General features: G+C 33.9%; 1 protein-coding gene across 1 annotated transcript in view; it reads left to right on the forward strand.

The window, feature by feature from the left end:
* The first annotated feature begins 7,785 nt into the window (after positions 1-7,785).
* Positions 7,786-26,334, forward strand: part of LOC128998949 (homeobox protein Hox-B3-like) — a 42,655-nt gene continuing 24,106 nt past the window's right edge. Inside the window, exons 1-2 of the mRNA XM_054425305.1 lie at positions 7,786-8,158; positions 8,948-9,343. Of these exons, the coding sequence (XP_054281280.1) occupies positions 7,786-8,158; positions 8,948-9,343 (769 nt within the window). The remainder of the gene's footprint in view (positions 8,159-8,947; positions 9,344-26,334) is intronic.

Raw genomic sequence — 26,334 nt, forward strand, 5'->3', positions numbered from 1 at the left:
ATGGGGGCCTAAAACGGACATTTCCACTCAAAACTTAAACTCGACAATTTTTCGAACACTTTACTATCTCCCTATACTATTTATAGGGGGAGAAAGTAAAATTTTAGCCATTTTGTGTAATGAACGAGGGCCTAGAGGATTATATCATGGTTGCATTGTGAACTTTAAAGTTTGATAAAAATCTAGATAAAAGGAAAGTTCATTGCTATTAGCTTTGATGATTAAATATTGGCTCTTTATTGGCCAAAAACTGTCATTGGAGTATTTTGGGGCTCAAATGTCAAGGTGGTCCTCTTTTTGCAGACTGACAAAATGTAGCCTACATTTGTCTGATTAGATCTTTACTAAAATATATCATTAATCTTTTCCTTAGACTTTTATAAAAAAAAAAAAAAAAAAAAAAAAAAAAAAAAAAAAAAAAAAAAAAAACACTGAATGAACTAGTGTATGTAGTTGTGTTGCTAAAGGGAAAGAAAGGTTTTTTTTGTAAAATGTTAATAGCACGCCTCTAGTGTGAAAAAAAAACGATTTGCCAATTTTTATCAACATATATCCATAAACAAGTAAACTACATCAGTTTACTTCTTCTCCCTAAAAATAACATATGAATTTTAAATGTAAAGTGTTTGTAATTTTATCCGTAACCTTTACCCTACAATTACGCTTCAATATACAAAAGTATGTTTTAAGTGCTGCACGATGTTTTAATGAAGATTGGGCATTTATATATTTTAAAGTAAAATTTGAAAAAAAGAATATTTCAAAATTTAAAAACCCTCATAACACTTTGTTCCCATGACTCGATCTTGCTGGTTCGTGAACTCATTCTGGTGTAACCAGCCTACACGTTAATGCCAAATTCATAAAATTCTGACCAACATTACTCGTGTTATCGTGTTCAAACATTTTTTATAATATACACATATTTACGAATAGTGTTTTTGACCTGCGGGAATATCAAAATGAAAAAGTAATCTGTCCCGGATCTAGGCCTTGCCGTGCCATTTACAACAATAGCTTCTTTCCCTAGGAAAATTTCATACTATACATGTATTTGTCTTTATAATAGCCTATTAAATTCTTGGCGGTACTTAAAACAGTTTATAACCAATACACTAGGACGATAGTGATTAATTGTTAATAACACCGTACTCATTTTTTGCATGTTTGTGGGTAAAATGTGTGCGCTTTCATTTAACCTGTTTGTGGTTCGCTAAATGTACTGATTCAATATTCGAGCTATTCCCAACGGGTTGAAAACTGCTGCTTTGTCGTGCAGATTACACTAAATGGCAACAAGTTTAACTATGTTAGTGTTCAAAGAAAATAGGTTATTCCCCCAATAATCTAAATGAAATACTACGTGATTTTAAATTTGTTCTCTCCGATTGTTTACTTCGAAACTTTTCAAAATAAATATTGTTGTTCCTCTAGATAATCGATGTCAATATAAGTATACTATTTTTAAACCAATATAAAACTATGAGCAAGGAATTATAATAATTATTTTATTTTTTATTTTTTTTCAAAAAGATTCATTCGAACTATATTTTTTTCTAAAGCTTTAAATTTTCCAAAACGTCGAGCATGAGCCGGTAACGATAGTGTAGATGTTAGTATTATTTTCAAACTATTAAATAAAACGGTAGATTATTTATAATAGTACATATTTATTTATTTAATATACAATATTTATAAAAAATGGTTTACTGGAAAATCTTATGCATACATTTTATAATGCGTAGCTTAGCATTTTTTTTATTGATATGGAGTAAAGTTTTGATGAACAAATATTCTATTAGAACTAGTGCACATGTTACTCAAATTCGAGCAATTGCAAAATGTTACAGGCGTTATTTCAAAACGAATAACAGTCATAATTTTCGATGACTAAAGAGTCAACTCAAAGATAAATAATCAATCACTCCACACCAGTTATCGAAACTATAAACAAACGAACGCTCTTGTTTGTATCATGTATTTACTACGAACAGCTGTAATTATTACAAATTATTCGTCTGTTTAAGTAAACATAATCTTTTCTTCATAAGAAATACATTGGGATTTTTATGGCCTGTAGGGCAAAGCTCGAGGCATTTTATCGCACCTCTAATCAAAATGGCAGTCATTTTGAAATATCCCCTATTAACTTTTTTACAGGTTATAGCAGGAAAACTAAACTCTGCATACCTTTATAAAAAAAAGAGAATTCACCTTTTGGTCAGTATTAAAATATTAAATTTTAAAATTTAACTGGGGGTATCCAGACTTTATCTTGCTTGCTCATCTTAAATAATTAAAATGGCCGCCATTTTGATTAGCGGTGCGATATTGACCTCTGGTTTGCGCCATTTAATTTCTCTTGATATACCCTTTAAAATGAGGGGTTACATGATAGGGGTTTACTTTAAAAAAATTGGGGGCTGGGGCAAAGTTGTAACTTTGATGAAAAAGTGCAATTTCTTATGTTGTAAATATGTGCCGAGTTTGGTTTTCCACTGCAACACGTCAAAAAGTTAACTGGGGTTTCCAGACTTTTGCCTAACTCTGTATCTGCTTTGTTATTTGACAAGGAGATTCTCTAAGCCCTCTGCTGTACTCACTATATATTTAAGAAATTATCAGCAACCTACCCTACCCAGTCCAATTACTCCAATACGCAGGTGACATATTGGTATACATCACTCACAGAAACCTGCTGGAACTGGGCAAGATAGCCAAAAGGCCCTCGACTCTCTCAGTGGCTACCTCTCTTCCTTACACATGGAAATAAATCCATACAAAAGTAAAACATTAATAATATTTTAAAAAATAGAAAAAAAACACTAACTTACCAGCTACAAATTAGAAACCAAGAGATCCCACTTGTCAAATCTATGAGATTACTGGGGATTGTAATAGACGACAAACTGAAGTTTAACCCTCATATCAAGAATATACAAAGACAATGCCAAACTGACCTAAATGTAATTAAAGCGATAGTATGTGGTTGTAAAGGCGCTCATCCAGACTTTGCTCTTGATGTTTACAAAGGACTCATCAGACCTAAACTAGACTACGGCTGCCTTTAATTTGGATATGCCTCCAAGTTAATCAATGTTTTGGAAGTTATACAAAATCAGGCTATAAGAATAGCTATTGGTGCTTTTAAAACCACACCAATAAACGCCTTACTGGCAGAGGCAGCTTAACCACTTAACATAAGAAGAACAATTCTTACGGGTAGGTTAACATGCAAGGTTATTAGCGCTAAAATCCATGAAGCCTATCAAGATTTAATGAGGCTAGAAAATATATGTAGAGAAATGCCTTTTGACAAAAAAAAAACTAAAACCTCTGTCAATCATTTGACACAATCTACAAGGTAATCCCTTCGCTAGAAGACGCATATAGACACATTAGCTACTATGAGCTCCATGATAAGTTAGTAATTCTTTAATATTTTCAGACTCACAATCAGCCCTATCAGCCATTGACAAAATTAATTAAAACTGTGATGTAGAGAGCGTCGTTATGGACCATAGTTTATGAGTTATCCAATTCAGGAAAGAATATCTTTATACACTAGTATCCTGGCCACTGTGGCAATATGGGAAATGAACCCACTGACAAATTACCAAAGGAAGCCACTACCCATTTACTTGTACCCATTGATGATTTTAAAATCTACATAAATAAATTTTACCAAAGCCAACATAACAAATTATTTATAGACTCCAAAAGGGTAACTGGTGTAAGGGAATGATACAGTACCCAAATAACATGGTTCCGTAATTCAAAATTAAAAAGAAAGGACATTATTACGATGTGTCAACTACGTTTAGGACATGCTAATGTTAACAAATCTATATTAAGCCATATTTTACGACACTCTGCCTTAGCTTCACAAAGGCTGAAAGGAATCAGTAAAACACTTAATTATTGAATGCCCGGCACATGAATCCGCCAGGAATAGGCGTTTCAAACTAACGCAGAAGATGATACAGAAATGTAACAGCTCCGACTATTTACAAGAAATTCTGAAAACTGATGACATCAAAATATATCGAGAAATCATAGATTTCTTCATATACATTAAGAGAAAATAATACAACCAAAACAATAACCAAACACTCACAAAAATTATTCATCCCGATCCTTGGTTTCTTCATCCATACCTTTTCGGGATAGAAATGCTTGACAGCCATCAAGCGGGAAGACTCCAACCCAACCCTTTTCACAACATTCCCATCAAGGCCTTAGAATCCTACTAAATCCCATATATTAACAGGACACTACAAAAAACAAAATCAAAAAACCAAAATTTTAAAACACCATCAAACTAAAACAAACCCCGCAACAAAATTGACAAAAAACTTACCAAATGCCAATGAAAACCACAGAATACTCAATATTAATTTAAAAATTCGGCCATTAATTAATGTGAAAATTTTGATATTTTCTGGACGAAAAGTAAATAATTAAATAAAAATTAAAGACAGTTTCATTTAAAATTCAGTAAATATTTATGGTATTTTTTCAATTTGTTTTTTAATTGGGTATAATTAATCATAAAGAAAACAACTCTAATTTAGTAACCAATATTTAAATGCATGAAATGAGGTCAGTGATAACGGTAGTGATAATGCATGGAAACAAGAAGAACAAAATCCCATTCATGTAAATCTTAAATTACCTCAATTTCTACAATGTAAATCGTGAAAACTGTATTATGGCACGAGATTAAAATAAAATCGGATATTTGTTTCTGTTGTAGATTAAGTGCAATCATGTTATTGAAAGTTGCATACTATAGTGTGTATCGAGTAAAGTTAGCATTACAATAAGACTTATTTAGAATATAATTTTCGTTTATATATATTTTTGTAGTTGTCTTCATTGCATCTAGACAAAAACGACAAATTTGGAACGATAACTGGCACATTTGTTTACATTTCATCAAGTTAATCTTACAAACTGTATCGAGTAAAAATATTTTCTACGCTTTAATAACCAAGTATAGTAATATCAGTATATTTTTTACATTGTTACTATTTCAACCATACGGATTTTACTATAATGAACCATTGTATAAACATTTAAAACAAATAAAATAATATACTATCGTATCATTTTTATAATATGATTAAGTTTACGTAGGCCTACAACGTCCTTCCATACGTAGGGTACAGCTAAGGTCTGCAAAAGTAAGTTCTTAACACTAATAAATGTTGCTAATGATGTAATATAGCTGACATACATATATTTTTCTGAAATATAAATTGAGGGTCACCACGTTGGTCGTAAAATAACAAAGCTGATGAGAAAACAGAATTCAACATATGTTAATAAACATGCCATCCATACCAGCACATTACAAATATAGTACAAAATATCACATCATTTGGATTAGTGAGCTATTGACAGACTATTAGAGATACAGTACATGGGGTTTACTTGGAGAATGGGTGAGTATGTGTAACTCGGATGAATATTTGCATTAGCGTTATAAATGTTACCAAATAATTATCTCTACTCAATGGAACAGTTGGGATTTTCCAACATTTGTTACATGATTAGTTATTAATTATAAATACAAATAATAAAATCACCAAAATTAGAACCATGATAAATTAATGATCTAATTTAAAGACATTAGTTCGAAGCTAAATTTGGCAATGGCATGAAATAATTTACTAAGAACAATGAATATTAAACTTAAAATATGTGAGAAATGTTTAAAATCGTGCAACAAGCTATTTCACACTATCGTCCTTATCCCTCTGAGCCAATCATTAGCATTTACACATAATCGACTCCATTTAATCCACCGAATCTGTTTACTGCTCTTGTACAATACACTAATGCCATACTAAATAGTTCCTATATTACAATACTGTAATCGTTGTTCAGGCGAGTGAAATAGAAAAACGACTCTCAACAGAACAACAGATGTCGGTGCAAAACCAAAGTAATTATTATGTTACTTCATAAGAATATCTATACTATTACAATAATAAATAAAATACGTCTTCTAACTCAATCCGATATGTGAACACTTATACTGCAAACAATTACAAGACGGTAAATATATGTAAAAGATGTAGACTCTGATCAGGCCTGATGACCGGTGTGACTGTTCGAAATCGAGCACCATTGTAACATCTTATATTAACCGTATTGTAAATGTTTGCAGAGCAAGTGTAGGTATATGGAATAGTGTTGTAAGGCGTATATATTATATTCTTACAATAGGGCACCAACTCGTCCATTTCTCTTCAAGAGATGTTATTTATGTTACCTTGTGAAAAGGAATAGACATGCTTGAATATATGCAACCTTCGACGTCTATTATTCGGCACTGAAAACATAAAACTGTTTAATTTTTTATAATAATCTATACAACTGACCATCCCTAAAGCCAAATATAATCCACGTCGGGTGGGATCCAAAAATAACGTAATCGTATTTTAAATAATTTCAAACTTATAGGCAGAATAGATTTTAATTTATGAGCGTAGATCTTTTACTAATTATTAGAACAATCTCTTGGATTATAATACTTGTTATAAATTTTAAACACTCATTCTAAACTGAAAAAAAAACGGTTTTTCTTTTATGGTTTTTATTTCAAAGATCTCTTAGAAGTGTAAGAATTAAGAAAATGCCCTTTTGGCAACGGGAATTAATGTCTTACAAACAGATTTGAATAAAGTAAATTTGTTTTTGTAGTTTAATCGGGTGTTTTAATTGTTCGGCTTACATTGCAGATGTAGTTTAACCCTTAGTTGATTGTTAACTTGAATTATGCCCTATCCTTAGGGTTACATACCTGGCATTCTTTAACGAAAGTTGTCCAAGAGCCAACAACCAAAATTACACTTTTGGTATTATGTAATAATAATTACACAAATGGTATTATTATTTGTATACGGAAACCTGAATTTTCCAAAATAGTAGTTGATCGCCAAGAAAACTACCCTGATGCATAGATAAGTTTGTTGATTAAGCCCGGAAACTATTAAAAAAGGGTTTTCCTAGTTGCAGCTGATTAGCCTACAATCAAATATCTGTATAATTTCTCATGTAATACATGAGGCTAATGTAGGCTTAACCAAGTCAGTTAAACAGTGCATGTTGTAACGAATTTTAATCGGGTATCCAGCAACATTTTCTCTTGGGTATCTTTTTAGGTTTGCTCAGTAGAAGAGACATAGTAAAGTATACTATATTTTAAAAAGTATACTAGCTCATCAATAATTTTAAAAGGCACCCCTCAGTACCTGGGGAGGTAAAAGTTGCGCTTTACCATTGTAAACATTCCATTTATCGCAGATTTAATTTATTAACTTCGTTTTGCTACGATATTAGTTTTTCATTTTACTATTAAATATTGTATAGTTTATCATTGTAGCCATACCAATAATAGTTTATTCAACGCAAAGAATCTGCGCCATATAAGCGGTCACTCGATTTGCTCACCCTCGGGACTGAGTTTGACTAAAAACCAGATTTGGTCAACGAATTTACAACGATAAGCTAACTTGTACCTTTCGTTCCTTGGAAATGCCCGATCCACAAGATCACAGCTTTTTATATAGCAGAATGGTTTATAAGAAGTTAAATAGTAGCCTGAAAAATAAGTCGTATCATTCCGTCATAAAAGTACCTTAACATCTTTCCACAGATTTCGAGATGATTATCATCCCCGCCATTAAAAATTGGTGTAAAAATGGATATATGTTTTCTATACGTTGCGTAACGTTGTTGCAATGTTTCAGGGGGATGACTTGAACGACAGACGACATGTTCCCCAACGTACTGGTACCATCGCCGCTACACGGATACTCCAGGCAGCTGTTTGCGGCCAAGGGTTCTCCGTTGTTCACAGCATCCTCGGCATTCCTCATGGACAACCTACTGAACGAGAGGAGAACCCCGAACTCTCCGCCGGGCCCGGCTAGCCCCAGTCCGGACTACGAGAGCTCCGGATCCCCTTGTCCCACGGACTACCGCGTCCACAAGTCGGAAGGATTGTCTCCTGGACTAGGAGACTCCTCCGATCAAGACCATTCTGGAGACTCGGGTCGTTTGAAAGCGCGCTTGGAAGTCGCCCATGACACCGAATCAAGGACAGACAACTGTCATGAACCCAATGACAGATGGTCTCCCAAGAGGGGTAATTATCATAAATAGTGACGGTAATCAACCCTTTGCTGATTGTAATTGGTGTCACAAAATAGATTAAAGCAAAATAATATAAAAAGAATATACAGTTTCCTCTATTATTTTATTTTTTCTTTGTTGTTTAGTTTGTGAGTTAATAAGGTCAAATTGCATCATCTACCATCATCAAAGTCAAATTGTGCCAGTATTTGCATCGTCATCAGAGTCCAATTCTGATTTGGGTGTGTTGATAGCCTAGTGGTTCTTGGACTTAGGTACGGGATGGACTGGTTTGATTCCCGGTATATCCACAAAAATCTAATGGGTTTGGACGGTTTTCCCTTGAAAAGCGATTAGATTGACTAAAAAATGCCACTGACTTAGGTAAGCACAAGGATACAAAACCAACAAAAACTACTACCAAACCCTGCATATGTTTGATTACCTTAAATTTGAAATGCCCATGCAACAGGAATATTATCTGAACGGACCGGATATTCCACCTGTTTTTCAAATCATTCTATTCCTGGTTACAAAGTCAAAATACTATTGGAGAACATTCTAGAGCTTATAGAATTACTTAAGCTCTAGAATGTTCTCTCAATAGTTTTTATAATCAAAAGTACGACACGAAATCCTACGCTTGGGTGTTCCGTAGATTCATTCAAAACGTTGGTCGCTCATCGTTGTTTATACACTTACATGCTATAAAATGACTGTTTAATTGTGTAGAACAAATATTTAATTTTCAATTAAATAGAATCACATTTGTAAAATACTTTTATAACCTTTTCTATTCCAGATTTTGAAAACAGTTCACCACCTAGTCACCGTTTCTTAGAGGAATCAGCGGAGGCAGTCCAGATACGGGGCGAAGACCCAGGTACGATGGAGTCAGCCAAGTCTCCGGTGGTAACTCCTGCACCCAACTACCCCTCGGACACGTTCCGTCATTTCTACCACTCGGACGTGTTCAAGAGCTATGCGGAGGGAGTGTTCAGACACGAATACGACCAGCGGACTTCTAGTAGGTTTAGTGAACTGTACAGCGATTACAAACAAAACGTAGTAGTGCTGAAGCCGAACAGTAGGCGAGCTCAGGACTGTCAGACTGAGAAAGAACCGAGTGCTCCAGTGCTAAAGTTTAGTGTGAACGCGATCCTTGGACCAGAGCCAGGCAAGACACCACCAGTTACCAGTGAGTACCAACTACTTTAGATGCTAACAGAATGTATCAATAAGTTATCAGTTGAGTTCCTAAATGGTAGAACAAAATTAGCACAAAGAATGGCACTTAAACTTTATATTTGTATTAGACTGTCTCATAGGACGGAATCGTTTGATGCGCTATTATTTTGCTAGAGTAATATATGGAATATGCTTTATCTATGCTAGTATCATCATCGTTGTATTGCCGTTATCAACGTTATGTAAAACATACACTTAACATGTGTAAATAGCCAGCCGTTTTAACAAGCTATAGACATCTTTTAGTTGACTAGAACGATACCGATACAAAAACTAAAATCAATATATCATTTTATACTTTCACACCTTGTGAACGGGTATAGAGGATCAGGCTTTTATTTCCGCCTGTTCTTTAAGTTACACGTCAATAGTATCTTATATAGGAACCTTAGATTCCTATAGACAGTCCTGAAAACTGTGAAGCCCTGTTACAGTCAAAGTCACCCGAGACGCTACAACAGCTATATCGTTTTAGGTATTTGTATTGTGAATTATACTTTTAAATCTAGATTGGTTAAAAATGACACAATTACGTGAAAAACCACGTTAGCTACACCACTATTAGTGGTTTACACTCGCTAACTTCAGTGTTACAAACTGCTGTAATTGTATACGGACTTTTTATCCATGCAGTTTAACAACTAGAGTGCAATTTTAAGTTTCTGGTTTGGTAATATGGGTTCTAATCAGCATGTGTAAATAATTGATGTTAAATAACTGATTAAGTTGCCTATATTATAACACTACTATACCCAACATTTCTAGATTTTATACTGTATCTTTGGCTCATTTTAAATAAATCCAAATGTAGTAAAACGGAATGGTACAAAATATATTTTAATTTATCGAACTATCAATTAATTGATTGATCTATTCCTGTGGGCACTACAAATAAAATTGATTGGCTCATTGCAAACAGATTTAAGCCATTAAAAATCTTGATTAGTCAATTAAAATGATAAGAAAATAGCTAAAAGATAAAACTTAAGCTATCAGATCAGGTTTGAGTGATGAAAGTGGTTATAGACCATTTGAAGCCCAACAGTGGCAGATCGGAAACAAGGCACTAACAGAAACATTCAATTCATTCAACTTATACACGGTCAATATTGAATACAAATTTCATCTACCGATATGACTCACGACTTTTAATTATAGAAGCCATTTAATTAATTAATTGTTATTAAAGTATGGTCTACGTTTAACTATTATTGTCATTGGGTTATTTAAATGGGTTATTTAAAGATCTGAGATCTGAGATCGAGAACGAAAATTTTCAATTAAACTCTTCTGCCACTACAACTTAAAATATCTCTTGTAGCTTTCTCGGTCGGCTAACGTAGTAATTCCGACTGACATGGTGGACCACCCACTATTCTATAGATAATTAATTGTTTAAGAAAAGTTGGTTAATCTATGATCTAACAAACAATAAAGAAATAAATTATAATTGTAAAAATCTTTATCTGAGCAAAATACAACCCGCTGGGTTATTAAAAGTGTAAAAACGTGTCCTGCCTTGTCTGCGTTGAGCAGCCCAAGTAAATCCTCCTGAGAACTACTACAACAATAATTGAATATAGTTTCCTCCGCATCTGCATTGGACCGTTATTACCTGTCCACTGCTGCCCACCTTTGCCTTTAGCAAGATTTTCCAGTCTTATCTAGGGCCCCATATATCATTAAAAAAAAAACACGGTGGAAAGTTAGTTATAATTACTTAATAAACAGTAGTTGTTTTCGGTATCTCAATTGACCTATCTCCCGGGGCAGATAGTTGTAGTTAGAGCTTTGGGGTGGATAAAATTTAGGCCTAAGATACCCATCTAATAGAGCTTCTATGTAATCTCAGATGGAGCGATATCACAAACCGGAAGCTAATAATGAGCGGAGGGGGGGGGGTTTGTCATTTATTATTTTCCCACTAACACTTCGAAATCAACCAATTGAATTAGATTACCTATCCAACACCTCATGAGCCCCGGATACAGTATTTCACTGTAAACAAATTCTTTCGTAAAACGAATAATTATGGAACAGAAGAGTCGGACAGACATATACACGTGCAAACGGAAGTGGAAATTGTGTAGAGGGGTTGATGTGATACCGAGGGGCGGGACGGGGGTCGTGTATTGTGGTGACACATCATTTAGGCTGTACGCACACAAACACACACACATCTGCGTGGACGTGTCGTGTCGAGTACGTGTTACAAATGTCGCAAACACGTATCTGCTCTCGGTGGTGTGTTGCTGTGTTGTCAAACGACATTCCAACACTCTTCATACAGTGAAAGAGCGCAACTTTCAACCTCTTTTCCCTATATCATCAAAGTGGTGTAATAGCCCTGGGCGAATTTTACCTCCAACGAACCCTACGTCATGGGGCAACATAACAAGCACAGTACATTAAATAGTAAGGTCAGAGTTCACAGTTTGTCTACGAATGAATTTGATCAAGAATTATATACTCCGCGGGAGCAAACCTGCAAACCAGCAGATTTCAATTTGCCTGATTAGATTTTTACTAATGTAAAATTGTAAGATTTAGATAAGGTATAATAAATCAGTCAGAGGTAAAATTGATAAAATCAAAGTTTAATGAGTGCTTAGGTTTTCTGCTACAGAGAAGGTAATAATAATAAGCAATTTGATGGAATGTGAAAGCTTAATATTAAATAAACAAATTTTTCAAATTTGATCTAAATATAATCCTTAAACAAGCAAATCACACCAGGTTTCTTATTCTCCATAATATTTACATGACAATCGTGCATTTAATTTTCTCATAATTTTCCGTGACCATTGGACGTACAATTACGGTGCCATATATATCATTATTTGTTTGTAAACTCTACAAATTGGTTTGGAAAAAATTTGCCAAATTCCACTTTGAGGGTAAAAACGGTTGAAATCAAAAAGGAGGAAACTAACTTTTACCCTATAAAACCCCGTTCCCATTGAGGAATCATGCTGGTTGGCGAATATGTTCGAAGAAATGTAGGTTTACACGTTTGCACAAAATTTCATTGAAATGCTATCATTTTCGCTCAAATTGTCGTGTTAACAAGATAAGCACACAAGCTCATTCAAAGCATATTCACACATTCCCTGTATGGGAGTTGTCTGTGGATTTCCAGCCTTGACTCTGTCTGTTATATATGTGTACTTTGTAGTATGAGGGAAAATTTGAAAAAAAGATTCCAGATCCCAAAACAACACAAAAACGTTGTTGATGTTGATAATCGTAATGCAAAATGTCCATCACCATCACCGAAAAGTCTACGCTTTTATTTCGATGGTGCGTGCAATAATAAGCTTTTACCTTACGAAACATCGTAGAAGCGCGAGTTTTATTGTTTTTAGTAGTAATGCATGGTATTTGTGTTTAAACGTTGAAATTGTGTTTTTCTATGTTTAGACTAGGGAGGTTTATGTTATAATAAAATATTATTTGTGTAACTAGTGTGCGAAGTGGAACTTAGCGCTCGCGTTGCACATTATATTTTCCTTACAGTTACTAGGAAGCATAGAAATAATTAGTCTTCCAAACACTACAAAACGTTTTAGGTTAGGTCAAATCCAACCGCTGAACGAAATGAAAAACACTGCACCAGCTGCATATTTCGAGAAATATTCTTGAAAAAGCGCGTACTTTACTGATTTGTGAGAATATAATTATTTTTTAGATGACATGCATGTAATTACTATTTTTTTTAAATCATAAATTAATTAATAATTTAGGGTTTTACAGTAACTCTAAATTTTACCGATGTAAGAAATTGATTGACGAAATAGTATATTTCATTACTAGGACCGTAAGTGGCATTTTCCGGGGCGCGCTTAAGTGTCACGAGGCGAAGCAGAGCATGTGAGCGTTATTTTCACGTACGAGGCGAAGCCGAGGACGGTAATAATAGTGCAGGAGCAGGAAAATCGCTTTCAGTACGAGCTATGAACTAGACTTTTCATCACGAAGAAAAATAGACACATATACAATAACATACCTCAGAAGTATTAAAATAATTTTAGACAACACTTTATCATTGAAAATACACTTCACATCGTGCATATATGGTTTCATGATCATAGATTTTTTTATTAATAATTACTTCGTCACTTACTTAAATTGACTCAGGCCTAACATTTTACTTTCGAAACTTTCTGTATTCCTCTTCATACCTTTCTTGAGATTTCTCTGGTGGAAGGTAATTAGTTACCTCTGAAGTTATTTTCAACAAATTATCAGAAATGTTAGACATTCTTTGAGCAATTTAAAACACGCATGCTAAAACACATAGGCAAAAACCGAATTTTAAGCTATTTGAGAAGTTTGGTTGGGTTAGGTTAAGTGAGAACAGTGTCATCTAACCTAACCAACCAAACTTCTCGAACAGATTAAAATTTGCAGTTTCTAAATATTGTATTTTTCATTATTTATTGCCTATAATAGGTTTTAATAAGTTATAGAGGTGTAACTGGAAAAAATATAGTTGTGGACACGTAACGGATTTTGACCAAACAAAATAAATCCTGTTTCTATATACATTTGGATTGGGCAACAATGAAAACAGCTGATTTAAATCATTAAAACAAACCGTAACAAAACAATAGCGCGCGTGTGGATAAAATGGAGAACTAATCGAGAGCGAGGAAAAGTAAATTTAGAGTGAGGGAAAATCAGCTGATCGGTTTTCCCTCGCTCTTAATTAAACCTTAGGAAATAACTACTTTCTTTGATATAAGCTGTTATCGAAAATAGTTAGTTTCGGCGTGGTGTGACGAAATAGTATATTACGTTACTGGTCCTGAAAATAGGTGTTTACCGGATGAGTGTGGTCGTTCCCGTGCGAGACAAAGTCGAGTGCCGGATCACCATACGAGTCCGGTAAACACATTTTGGACGAGTGACGTACGATATTTTACGCCATACTACTGTAAGCTAACTTAACCATAAAAAATCTGTACGGATACTTATATATTCCCAATGACTAAAGGACCAACAATTACTACTTATAACCTCAAAGAGGGGTAATGTTTTCCTTTATAATCACTCATTGTGACATAAAATCAGGTGGTTGGTGTCCGGTGAAAACTCATTACAGTACAGAATACGTAATGAATCCCCATTTGATTAAGCTGGAGGCAAACAGCTGTTTTCTGTAATAAATCCTTGCGTAGGAATTGTTCGTTAAAACAGTGTAGTGTGTCGTAAATACACAGAATAATTAGTACATTGTAAACGCACAACGCAATTTATTTAGGACATAACATAAAATAAAACATTTCTATATTTCAGAAAATAAAATAGGCCGTTGCAGTTAGTTGTTTATTTCATTAGCTGACTAAGTGCACGGTACAAAGTTTTTACCGTGCAGTACACGTGTTTAGGCACGGTAAAGGGCGACTTTCCAGCCTATCAATATGGATGGAAAAGTACCTGTTTCTGTGTAGGAATTACATGTAGGCTAAAAGGATATATTGATGAATTGGACAATTTTTGTATGTAATAAATTAGGTGTACTTAAAAACAATAATTTACTCCATATATGTGACATAATAATGTTTATGAAAATTTAAGTGAATTTTCTATTTTGCACAGCGCCTCTTTTTAAATTAAATATATAAGGGCAATGAAACGCAGGATGGGGATTTAAAATCACTCTTACAGAAACAATATGATTTTTGTCTTTTACGCCCACTACTTGCACAATCCACTTTCATGGTTTACAAAGTCTTAAATATTCTTATTATGCCACGTTTTTGCCATGTTAAGGAAACTATCAATTATTATTGATCTTGTAAATATTTTATTATAGAAGAGTATCACGAACTATCTTGAAATAAGTTCCAAAAATGTATGTTCATAAAAAGTTTCAAAAATGTCCAATGATGTACTAACCACTGATGTAATATAACCTGAAAACATCTGGCCACCATAACAATATTTTAAAGAATAGGTCAAACTTGTATTACTAATGGCCTTGTGTATGTCCATGATTTACACAATATACACCTTATGTAAAATATGGACAATTTATATTTTTTTAACATAAAATTAATATATGTACAAGCATTTTTTAGGTTTTCGCGGGTCGTTTGTCCAAACAAAATGTCCAATATTGATTCAGCCGTGTTTCAGAATTCCCAACAACTACTGGCTAAATTAGGATATGTTTGATTAGATTAGATTAGAGCCGTAGGTATGAGTCTGCTCCCGTGGCCGCCAATGCATAGAACCACAGAATATAGAACCTAAAGGTTAGGTTCTATATTCTGTGATAGAACTCACAAAAAGCAAGCCTCATTGCTTATGACTTTATATCACACATTATATTTCACACGAACCTAATGCAAAGGGTTATTACGCATAATCTAAATGATTGTATTTCCCATGTAGATTAAATGGTGAAGACAGATGTTAATGTGCACAAATCCCAATTCTGACAGATTAATAACACAAATTGAATAAAATATGCTGTATGGTGTTCTTAAACAAAATTTCATAATGATATATTGAGTATATGAAAAATAAACATTAAGATTTTACACATACCTAAGGTCAATCAGAAAAAACGAACCTTTTACCTACTCTAAACACTAGGAAATCTAATGTAAGAATTACTAATTTATGATAAGAAAATGTGAAATATGCTATATTATATCAATAAAGCTCATGATATTGTCCGAGGTATTTAAATTAAACTTGACACGCTGGTACAACATGAGCGTCTCTTTTAACTAGATAAGTTTGGCCAAAATTAGGATGGTTATATTCAACAACGCAAAGAAATAACGATTAAAAAGAACGCGACGTGTTCAAGTAATTGCGATGTTGTGAGATCCTGCCGTGTGTTGCAAACCAGGTTCCATCCTGATACTCAAGACACCTCGAATGCAGATGAATTCCTTGAAGGGCGCTCAAGCACCGTAACCCACATTTTAAATGAGCTAAAGTGAGCCGACTTGTGAGTTTTTGGCTCCGATTGTGGGCTAAAGGCTTCGTAGGCTCTCCCCAAACCCCACACGAAGAAATCGAGCGTGCACTCCTCACTATTGTGCCCTCCATCGCCTAATAGCACTATTTTCAAACGATGTTCAGCCACCAATAAATATTAATCTAGTTTAGGGGGCTATGTTGTTGTAACCCGTGTTCGCACAAAGGACCAGGTGCGTCTGCGCATCGTTAGGACCCCTTCCCCGATGTTTTGCTACGCGGTCCCGCTTGATTGTCTTTTTTGACAAATATCTTTTTAGTTGAAATTTCATCGGCCACTTAACATATAATGAATGGCCGGGTATAGGGTGACTAAACGCTGCCGAGTCATCGAACCGAAACCTCTTCCTCCGTAAAACCAGTTTGAATAAAATTATTTATAAGCTTTTAAAATCCACACATGAGACATAAACACAAGTGTGTATCAAGATTAAATTATTAAAATAGCATTAAAATATTGCAAATTTGTTCTAGAAACCTAAAAAAATTCAGGTTTATAATTAGTTTGAAGTTGAAAGTAATTATTTAATAACCGACTATATGGGATAAGGAGTTAGTAGTTTGTGACTTTCTTTACTTTAGTTGTGTCATTTTGACCGTAATTTTGAATGGTGCCTTTTATCTAACCAGACGGATATCAATGCTACACTTACCTCTTTAAGGCGTAGTCTCTTTTTTATTCACAAAGTTAAATTTACTGAAGAGATTTTCTATGAAGAGACGGTTTTTCTAATTATAATCCATAGTCAAAAATCAAAAGCAATTAGGTAGGATTAATTAGGTAGCAAGAAGGTTGTTTCCAATTAATTGGGAGACAAAAAATTAAATAGCCACATCGGATTCCTCAGGTATTGGAATTCAGTTTGGAAACGTTCAGGGAGAAACGGGAATGGAAAATCCCTCATTCTCTTTACCATTTATAAACATATGACAATATTTATATGGTATTACAATTTTGAAACACATAATTGTTCATGACTTAGTAAAATGCCTTAAACTTCGCTATTTTAGGAGTTATACTAACTTTAATTTATATCACTTACCAATTGTTATAGTAGCTATGTAGTGATTCATACATTGAGATAAGAGATCATTAAAATTAACATTAACATTCTCATATGATAATTTGATTTGAACGATAGTGGTCATTAAAATGATCATTTTTGCTGAATTTCAACGTTACCGCTACAGCTACAGCTCAAAACGCTACTGTCAAGGTGTTATGAATGTTTTTATAAAAAAATACACACGGATAAACAGACATTAAACGAAACGAGATAGGAAATATTTCTTTATATAAACTCGTGACACCCATAAGTGTTCAAATGCCTTAAAATAACTTCTAAAACACTAACACCGTAGTGAAAATAAAAAATACTATTTTCTGTAGCGTCATATCAATTAGAAGGAAATGTTAAGATGCTGGGAAATGTAAATTTTTTAGAAATAAATTAGAAGTTTGAGTTTCCCGTTTCTCCCCGTCAACCTGGCCAAGCCGCGGGTTATAATTCACTATTTGATACTAAAATTACCTTTATAATCCTTGATAACTGTGGTGACATTTAGACTATGTCAGAGGGTAGGCATTAAGTGTGGCAATTTGCCTTTTCCTTATTATTCATATTATATATCCATTTAAAATGCCCTTAGATTAAATCACGAGACTGGCAAAGGTCGTCCTGCACCATAATAAACATCGTGCATGTTAAAGACCACCTCCAAACTCCCTTTACCCCTTGCACACATTTCCTACGTCCAAACACATTAATTTATTCACGTCTGTAAACTAGCGATGGGCTACAATTGTAGATGACGACTAAAACCACAGGGATCTAATCTCACTACGCAATTTTTCTGGGTGTAAGGGTAAATTTTCTTTGACTACTTTTTCAAATACTGACCGGCTAGAATTTAGTGGATGAAATAAGGAACACAACGTTAGTCTCAAATGTGAACTTGCTTGCTTAAGCTCCACGGAGATCTTCATTAATGGAGTGCTCTCGTAACCGCAATTGGCAGGTCTTTAAAATTTTGTACTTAAATACGGATTTTTTTCAGTAAAACATAGCTATCGAGCTAAAAAATCATTTTACAAAAGTTCTTAAAGATAGCATAAATAACGTCAAAACAGTTTAGTGTAAAACGATTTCAGCGAATTTCCCATATAGGGAATAAGCTATTACCGTAGTACTCATGGTAAGACCTGGACCCGGGACCGATTTAGTTCTTCGTTTTGAGGTCCCTAGAGGCCAAAAACAACATCCGTTCAAATTCATATATATATATATATATATATATATATATATATATATATATATATATATATATATATATATATATATATATCCGTTAGCACGATAACTCGAGAATCATTCGATTTTGATGAAATATGATACAAACGTGTAAACCTACATTAATTCGAACGAGTTCGCGAACCAGCATGATCAGTTTATGGGGTAAAAATAGGTTGTTTCCCATCTTTGACCCAGAAAACACGAAATTTCACAATTTCTTTCCAAACCATTTTGTAGAGCTTAAAAATTCAAATAACTAAGTATATTGAAGCGTTATTATACGCCTAATGGTTACGGAGAAAATTCCAAAAAATTGTAAATTTAAAATTCCCATGTTATTTATTCTTAAGGCGAATAAGCCATTGTTGTAGTTTGCTTGTTTATGAACATATTTTGATCAAATTTGGAAACTACATTAATTTTTTACTAAACTATTAACATTTTACAACAAAAAAAACACTTTTACCCTAACTGTTGCAGCAAACCTAAGTACTCGTTCAACTAATTGTATTTAAATAGGGAAGAAATGTGATATTTTTAAGGAGACATTTTAGTGTAAATCCATTTAGGCAAATGGAAAATCGCTTAGTCTGAAGGTTTGCTGCGGCGGGGGTATTTTACCTTTATCATATCTCTTTAAAAGGGTTTGTATTTTCCAGCGAGATATGGGTTGTATTCAAATTTTCGGAATCTACATTGATGATATTATCAAGAAATCAAATTTTATTCTTTAGCTCTTTGTTCGTCGTATAACCATTGTTTGAAAAAGCAACTTATAATTAAAATACATGCGTTGTACATCCTTAACTAAAAATGTAATTTTGATTTACCCTCGTCAATAACTCAAAAGGCTTTTCGACTTAACAATAGGCACTTCAAGCTTTCGACTGAAGCAGTGTTTTTTTATGTAAAAAGTACATACATTGTAAAAGATGTATGTGACAGGTTTGTTCGTTTTAGCGAATTTCCCTATAGGGAAGTAGCTATTACCGTAGGTGGCATGGTAAGACCTAGGCCCGGGACCGATTTACTTTTTCATTTTGATGTCCCCAGAGGCCAAAAACACCATTCGTTCAAATGTTTATATATGTATATATATATATATATATATATATATATATATATAGATTTATATATATATATGTGTCCGTGAACACAATAACTTGAGTAATTTTTTTCCGATTTTGATGAAATTTGGTTTGAAGGTGTAAGGCGGGATAAACTTGAATGAGTTCGCGAACCAGCATGATCGGACCATGGGAACAGGGTTTTACGGGGGGTTTTAAGGGGTAAAAATTGGTTTTTCTAATTTTTTACCATCTAAACACAAAATTTCCCAATTTCTCTCCAGACCTTTTTAAAGAGCTTAAAAAAAGAAATAATTTAGTATATCAAAGTGTTTTTGTACAATTATTGGTTACGGAGAAAATTCAAAAAAATGTTATTTTAAAATTCCCATGTTATTCTTATGGAGAATATTGTAAAATGTTGTAGTTTGCTTGTTTATGGATATATTTTGATCAAACTTGGTAAATTTATTTATTTTATACAAAGTTATTCATATTTTACTAAAAACACACTTTTTTACCCTCCCTTTAGCACCAAGCCTAGGTACTCATAAAACCTAATGTTAATTAAATACATTCAATTGAAAATCAATTCAGGCAAATGGAAATTCGCTTAGTCGGCAGGTTTGCTGTGGCGGGGGTATTATAATATTCGTATGGTTGTTAAAGTTTTGTTTGTGTCATGCCACCAAATCACCAATGGATTTTATCTAAGTTATAATGCCGCAACCCCTAGTTCTAGCCTGAAGTAACGTGAAAACAATCTCGGGCTCTTGCCTAGCGTCCTAGAACAACAAATCCTCAGAGGACTGACATTTTCATGCAATAGTTTATATTTACAACGGTCTTTACTAACTTTTTTTCTAGTATCAGTAGAATACTCGAGCTTTGGACGGTAAATTTACAGGAAAACACAACGTGCTTATAGCTTTATTATTATAGAAAAGATTCGAAGATGCAAAACTATTGAATTCACGATAGAAACAATAACAAATAATGCCAAAACTTACAAATGAACAACTCAAAAGCTATTGACAAAATGTCAAGTTGTCAGAGATATCAAACATTTGTGAAGGAAACTGAAGGCCTAGGAAGTTTTCTGTTTTGTTAAAATGTGACTATTCGATTTAAAAATAATTTAGTTTTGAGTTTATTATTAGCTCTTGCTCCTAGATCTAAGCTTATATGTACTAAACGATTGTACACCATAGTTGTAAGAGCAGTTTTAAAAACTCAGCGAGCAAAAATTATGTCCCTTTCTTGCTTATTTTCGGTACTATACTTACATGATTTATAAAATAAAGTGCATACAATGTAAATTTATTAAAAATAATAAAACTTTCACATTTAAATTGTTCTTGCGACCAAGACTAAGAATTTGTAATATAAAAAAGGCCAACGTACATTTCCGTTTTATTTTTTGGATGAGTCTATGGATTATTAGTTTTGTCTTTTAATCCTCCCGATGTACTGTTTTCCTGGTGTTTTGTGGCATTTTCATTGTGTTCTAAAATTGTCATATAAATATTTTTATTATCGGACCTAGAGTTACAAATTTACAAATCTTAATACTTTTGTTTTAACAATTGTGTCGATTTATTTGTAATGATGAATGCGTTGGACCTAAATACTATAATTGATTTATGTAAGATTTGATAATGAGTAGATTTGACCCAAAACTAGCAATCAATTGGTCCTTAAACGACTGAAGACAAAAAGGTAGTTGACCTTATTTTATTTTTCTCAAATTCTATACTAATTTATGTTTTAGAATCATCACCAACATTCTGTTACTGGTTTGAAACTTCAACAACTACTACTTGACATTCCTGATGTCTAAGCTCTTAGCTTTATATTATTAACCACCAACCTCCTCCTAAAGGTTTACATTTGTCACAAGAGTGGTGGTAACCGCCTGAGGAAATAGTCAACACCCCCACGTTACGTTTGTTTGCAGTTTCGTATAGCTCTGTATGTTTTGCAGGATAAGTCAGGCCCCCCCTCTCAAGAGTCCCCCAAGCGTCAGCTGGCAGCCCACTTAGCGCTTGCACTTGGCACCCCCCTCCTCAACCCCCTTACTGGACACACACCTCAGCACAATCAATAAACTCATAACACTGTCCGCCAGTTAACGCTGTCATCAAAAACGCCTCTGCCTTCGTGCCAAGCGGCGGCCGTTAAATCATTATTTCAGAAGGGCGGACCTGCCGTTTGACTCGTCGGAAATGGCCCCAAGCTGTTAAACTATCAGTTAAACACTCGCACCCCAATAAAAGCTTTAGTGGTAAACTGGCAACTATCATTTAAACGTTACTTTGGGATGCTGCTGCAAATTTGTCGTCACTAGAGCACCCAAGTAAGGTTTCTTGGGTAGATTCTTCAAATAGATTTCGTCACTATCATAAAGTAGGGGTGACATAAATATAAGATGTTACAGCGGCTTTCGAAACCAATAGCCAGTTTAATATATTTTATATATACATATTTACCGTCAAATGTATACAGTTTGAATGTAAATCCCTATTATAGCACCAGTATGTAAACATACTGATTAGAATGTTCTTGATTCAGAAGTTAGTATGTGAACGTGAACAAGGAAAGTAGTTAAAAGGAAGTAGATGATTGCGAAGTCGCAATTCTTGGGTCATTTAATAGTATCCACATGCTCCAATCCTAGGGTTTTAATTTATATTGAGCCACATTAAAAAAACACTGAGTAAATGCAAATATAGTAAATCCTTTAAATTAGAACATAGCATAGCCGATATGAAACTGGTCTTCATGATTACTTATATAAAGGTATTACCTGATTGTCACAACCATATCTTGTGGCTTATATTCACCCAATGTATGCCTAAATTCAATGTAGCAATATTCTTACATGTACTACGTACACAATGAATTGAATTGAACAAAACTACCGTCAGATATGGATATAAGCATATTCTATGAAAAATATCGTAAATTGATTTTTAATCCCGTTCGCAACCTTGCTTCAATGGTTTTTAACCTAAAACAATGACATACTAAACTATATATTATAAGGTATGCTTAAGTATACGATAATTATCAACTTTAATTGAAATACCCCCGCCGCAGCAAACCTGCCGACTAAGCGAATTTCCATTTGTCCGAATTGATTTTCAGTTAAATATATTTTAATAACATTAGGTTTAACGAGTACCTAGGTTTGCTGCTACAAGGAAACTAATAAAGTGTGTTTTTGAGTAAAATATTGATAGCTTAGTACAAAATAAATAAATTTGCCAAGTTTGATCGAAATATATCCATAAACAAGCAAACTACAACATTTGACAATATTCTCCATAACAATAACATGGGAATTTTAAATTTAGAGTTTTTTCAATTTTCTCTGTTACTAATAATCAAACAAAAATACTTTTATATACTAAATTATTTGTTTTTTTAAGCTCTTTAAAAAGGTCTAAAGAGAAATCGGGAAATTTTGTGTTTTGAGGGTCAAAAGTGAGAAAAACCAATTTTTACCCCATAAAACCCCCCGTAAAGCCCCGTTCCCATGGTCCGATCGTGCTGGTTCGCGAACTCATTCAAGTTTATCCCGCTTTACACCTTTAAACCAAATTTCATCAAAATCGGACAAAAATTACTCAAGTTATCGCGTTCACGGACGTATATATATATATATATATATATATATATATAAGTCTATATATATATACATATATAAAAATTTGAACGAATGGTGTTTTTGGCCTCTGGGGACATCAAAATGAAAAAGTAAATCGGTCCCGGGTCTAGGTCTTACCGTGCCTCCTACGGTAATAGCTACTTCCCTATAGGGAAATTCGCTAAAAGTAATACATCTTGTTCAAATACCTCATACATTAGGTAAGATGTATTCAATGATAGTTCAAGGAGCGATTCTTGTAGCCCTATCTAGGCTACCGGCTTCAGGCCACGTGTCAAAAGCCGTTCGTTCCTTAAAAATACATCGATTTTTGTAAAACACAGCAGGGGGATATGAAAAATTAAATAAAATAAAATGCTCTTATTTTTAAGCGCTAAGTAAAAGATATCTTAACGTATCAGACTAAGATAAATTCAGATAGTTAACATATAGATTAACGAAAAATTAATAAAAATGCCTAAAGCTATTTTTTTAAATCAGTTAAATCCGCCATGGTCCATACTTAATAAGTATGGACTTAAAATTACTAGGTAATGTTTTCGAACTAGATTGGGATACTATAATTGTTTAAGCATTTCCATTTAGGTGGTTGTAAATAAATGGAAGCATTTCGTGGAAGCGTTTCGTGCGATTTAGAAATAAAGATTTTCCCGGGCCGTGGAGTGTGGAGAGGGTGTTGCAGGCTAAAACACACCTGTCACGAGGCGGCTGTAGACCCTGATGGGAACACAAAGCAATATAAGCCCAAGTGACAGTCACTGTTGGCCAGGGACACTCATAACTCAACCGTCTAATTGGTAACTCTGAAAACGTTTTGAAGAAGTTTTGCAGACATTTCCATCATGAATAGTAAACATTTTTTCATACAGTCGCCCGACAAGCGAGCTTTCTTGCACTGATAATAGGACGCAAAGTAACTTAATTCCTCCATTTACTTACTTAGCCGCACTCATTTTACTTTGTCGCACGTTTACTTTGCCGCACTCCAGAATTTCAACCAACACACAAAGTAGGCACGTAATACGAGTAGGGCCTATGCTTGAAAACAAGTCGGCAACACTGCTAAATCGATCAGCTGGTGCAGTGTTTATTTGTCATTCCATTTGACCATTGATACGACTTACTTAACCTATAAACCTGTTGTTGCGTGTCAACATAAACATTACTAACCAACAAAGTCAGATTTAGATTCATTATGTTTGTAAAATTTCATTCAGATTTTTATTTGCTAGATTTTTATTTGTGAGATAATAATTTCATTTAGTTTTTGATTTGTTTGTGAGACAATTTTATTAAGGTTTGAATTGTTTATTTATGAAACTACATAGTAAAAGTTGACCTACAATTACCCATTATTTATGCTTTATAGTAACTGTAAGAAAATATAATGTATAACTATTCTCGACGTTTCAGGATCTGGAATCTGATCCTGTCAACAGATGATAAAGTAACTTGATCTAAACAAGATCGGTACAAAAAACACAGCCACAGTTGGAAATTAAAAAGAAACACATATTTGGACTATATAGGGTCATGGTAGTCAAAACCAGAGACAGAAAATAATATTCTTGGAAAATAGACGGTAGGTATTGAATACAAATAAATTATGGTGATTTTTAGGTTTTAAGATACGAAGCAAATGTTATAGAGATGTGAGTTAAAATATTGGCTAAACTAAAGGTTCCAAGTTGCTTAATTATTCACATCGTAAATTGGCATTTACGTTGATTGTTGAAAATTCACTTCTATGATTAGTTAACTATCGCGTTGAGTGTAACGAGGCCATAGTTTAGTGTACCACTACCAACGATGTAAAAACTACTGGATTGCGCTCTCAGTAGCACTGCGGGCGCTGTTTTCGGTCTAGCTCCCCCCACCATCTACTGGCAGTAGCCGACGCAGCCCATACACTCACCATTGTAAAACGCACCTTTTTAAGTTGCTGCTCTGTTTAAATATATAGATATAAAATATTGCTAATGCATGCCAAACACTTTTTACTGTTCTAAACTTTATGTCCTCTTCTTTTCTTGCAGAAAATAACACATTTGAACTCTTAAAAACCCTACTACATTTGTCCAGTTTTTACCGCAAATCTATGCTTGACATTAACGTGATAGGCATACTTTTTTATGACCTATTTTGTAAGATACATTGTCATTAAACGTTGAATGAAAAAATATCGCGTTTACGTCAAACATAACGTTACCACTGCGGCAAAAACTTGGCAAAATTATTCTAAATGTTTATGTACTATATTTCGATTAATAAAATAGAATTACAATTACAAATATTGTACTTTCTATTTCTCCTTTGTAATCACTTATTATTTTACCATGTACAATTTGGATCAAGCAATATCAGTTGTCTAAAAACATCTACAAAACGGGTTTAGTGAATTTATAGTTTTAAAGAATTCAGATGGGCTATTTTCTGCAAGAAACAAAACAGACATAAAAGGTTTAACTAGTAAAAAGAGTTTGACAAGCGTTAGCAATATTCTATCCCTAACAAAAAAAATTTCAACAAAAAAAAAAAATTTACAAAAAAAAAAAAAAAAAAAAAACAGAGCAGCAAATAAAAAGTGTGTTTTATAATGGCGAATGTATGGGCTGCGTCGGCTTCTGCCAGTAGATGGTGGGGGAAGCTCGACCGCGCGGCCAACACTGAGCCAGCGATCCATGAGTTGTTTATATCGTTGACCACTACTCACCTGAAGATGGAGTTATCTCCGAAACGGCCGTAGTGCAGTATAGCCCCTGATTGCGTAGACGGTAAGAACGAAATATATTATTATATTTTCACGCAATCTGCCACACTCAAGAATATGATTGGTTAAAGGTACAAGATGTAGTGTTCAACAGTTTTTAACTATTGGTTGTGTTTTCTACTTTTATAATGTGCTTTTCCATAA

This window comes from Macrosteles quadrilineatus, unplaced genomic scaffold, assembly GCF_028750875.1.
Source record: "Macrosteles quadrilineatus isolate MER2022 unplaced genomic scaffold, UCM_ALF_1.0 Scaffold_7__1_contigs__length_78375512, whole genome shotgun sequence".
NCBI classification, from domain to species: domain Eukaryota; kingdom Metazoa; phylum Arthropoda; class Insecta; order Hemiptera; family Cicadellidae; genus Macrosteles; species Macrosteles quadrilineatus.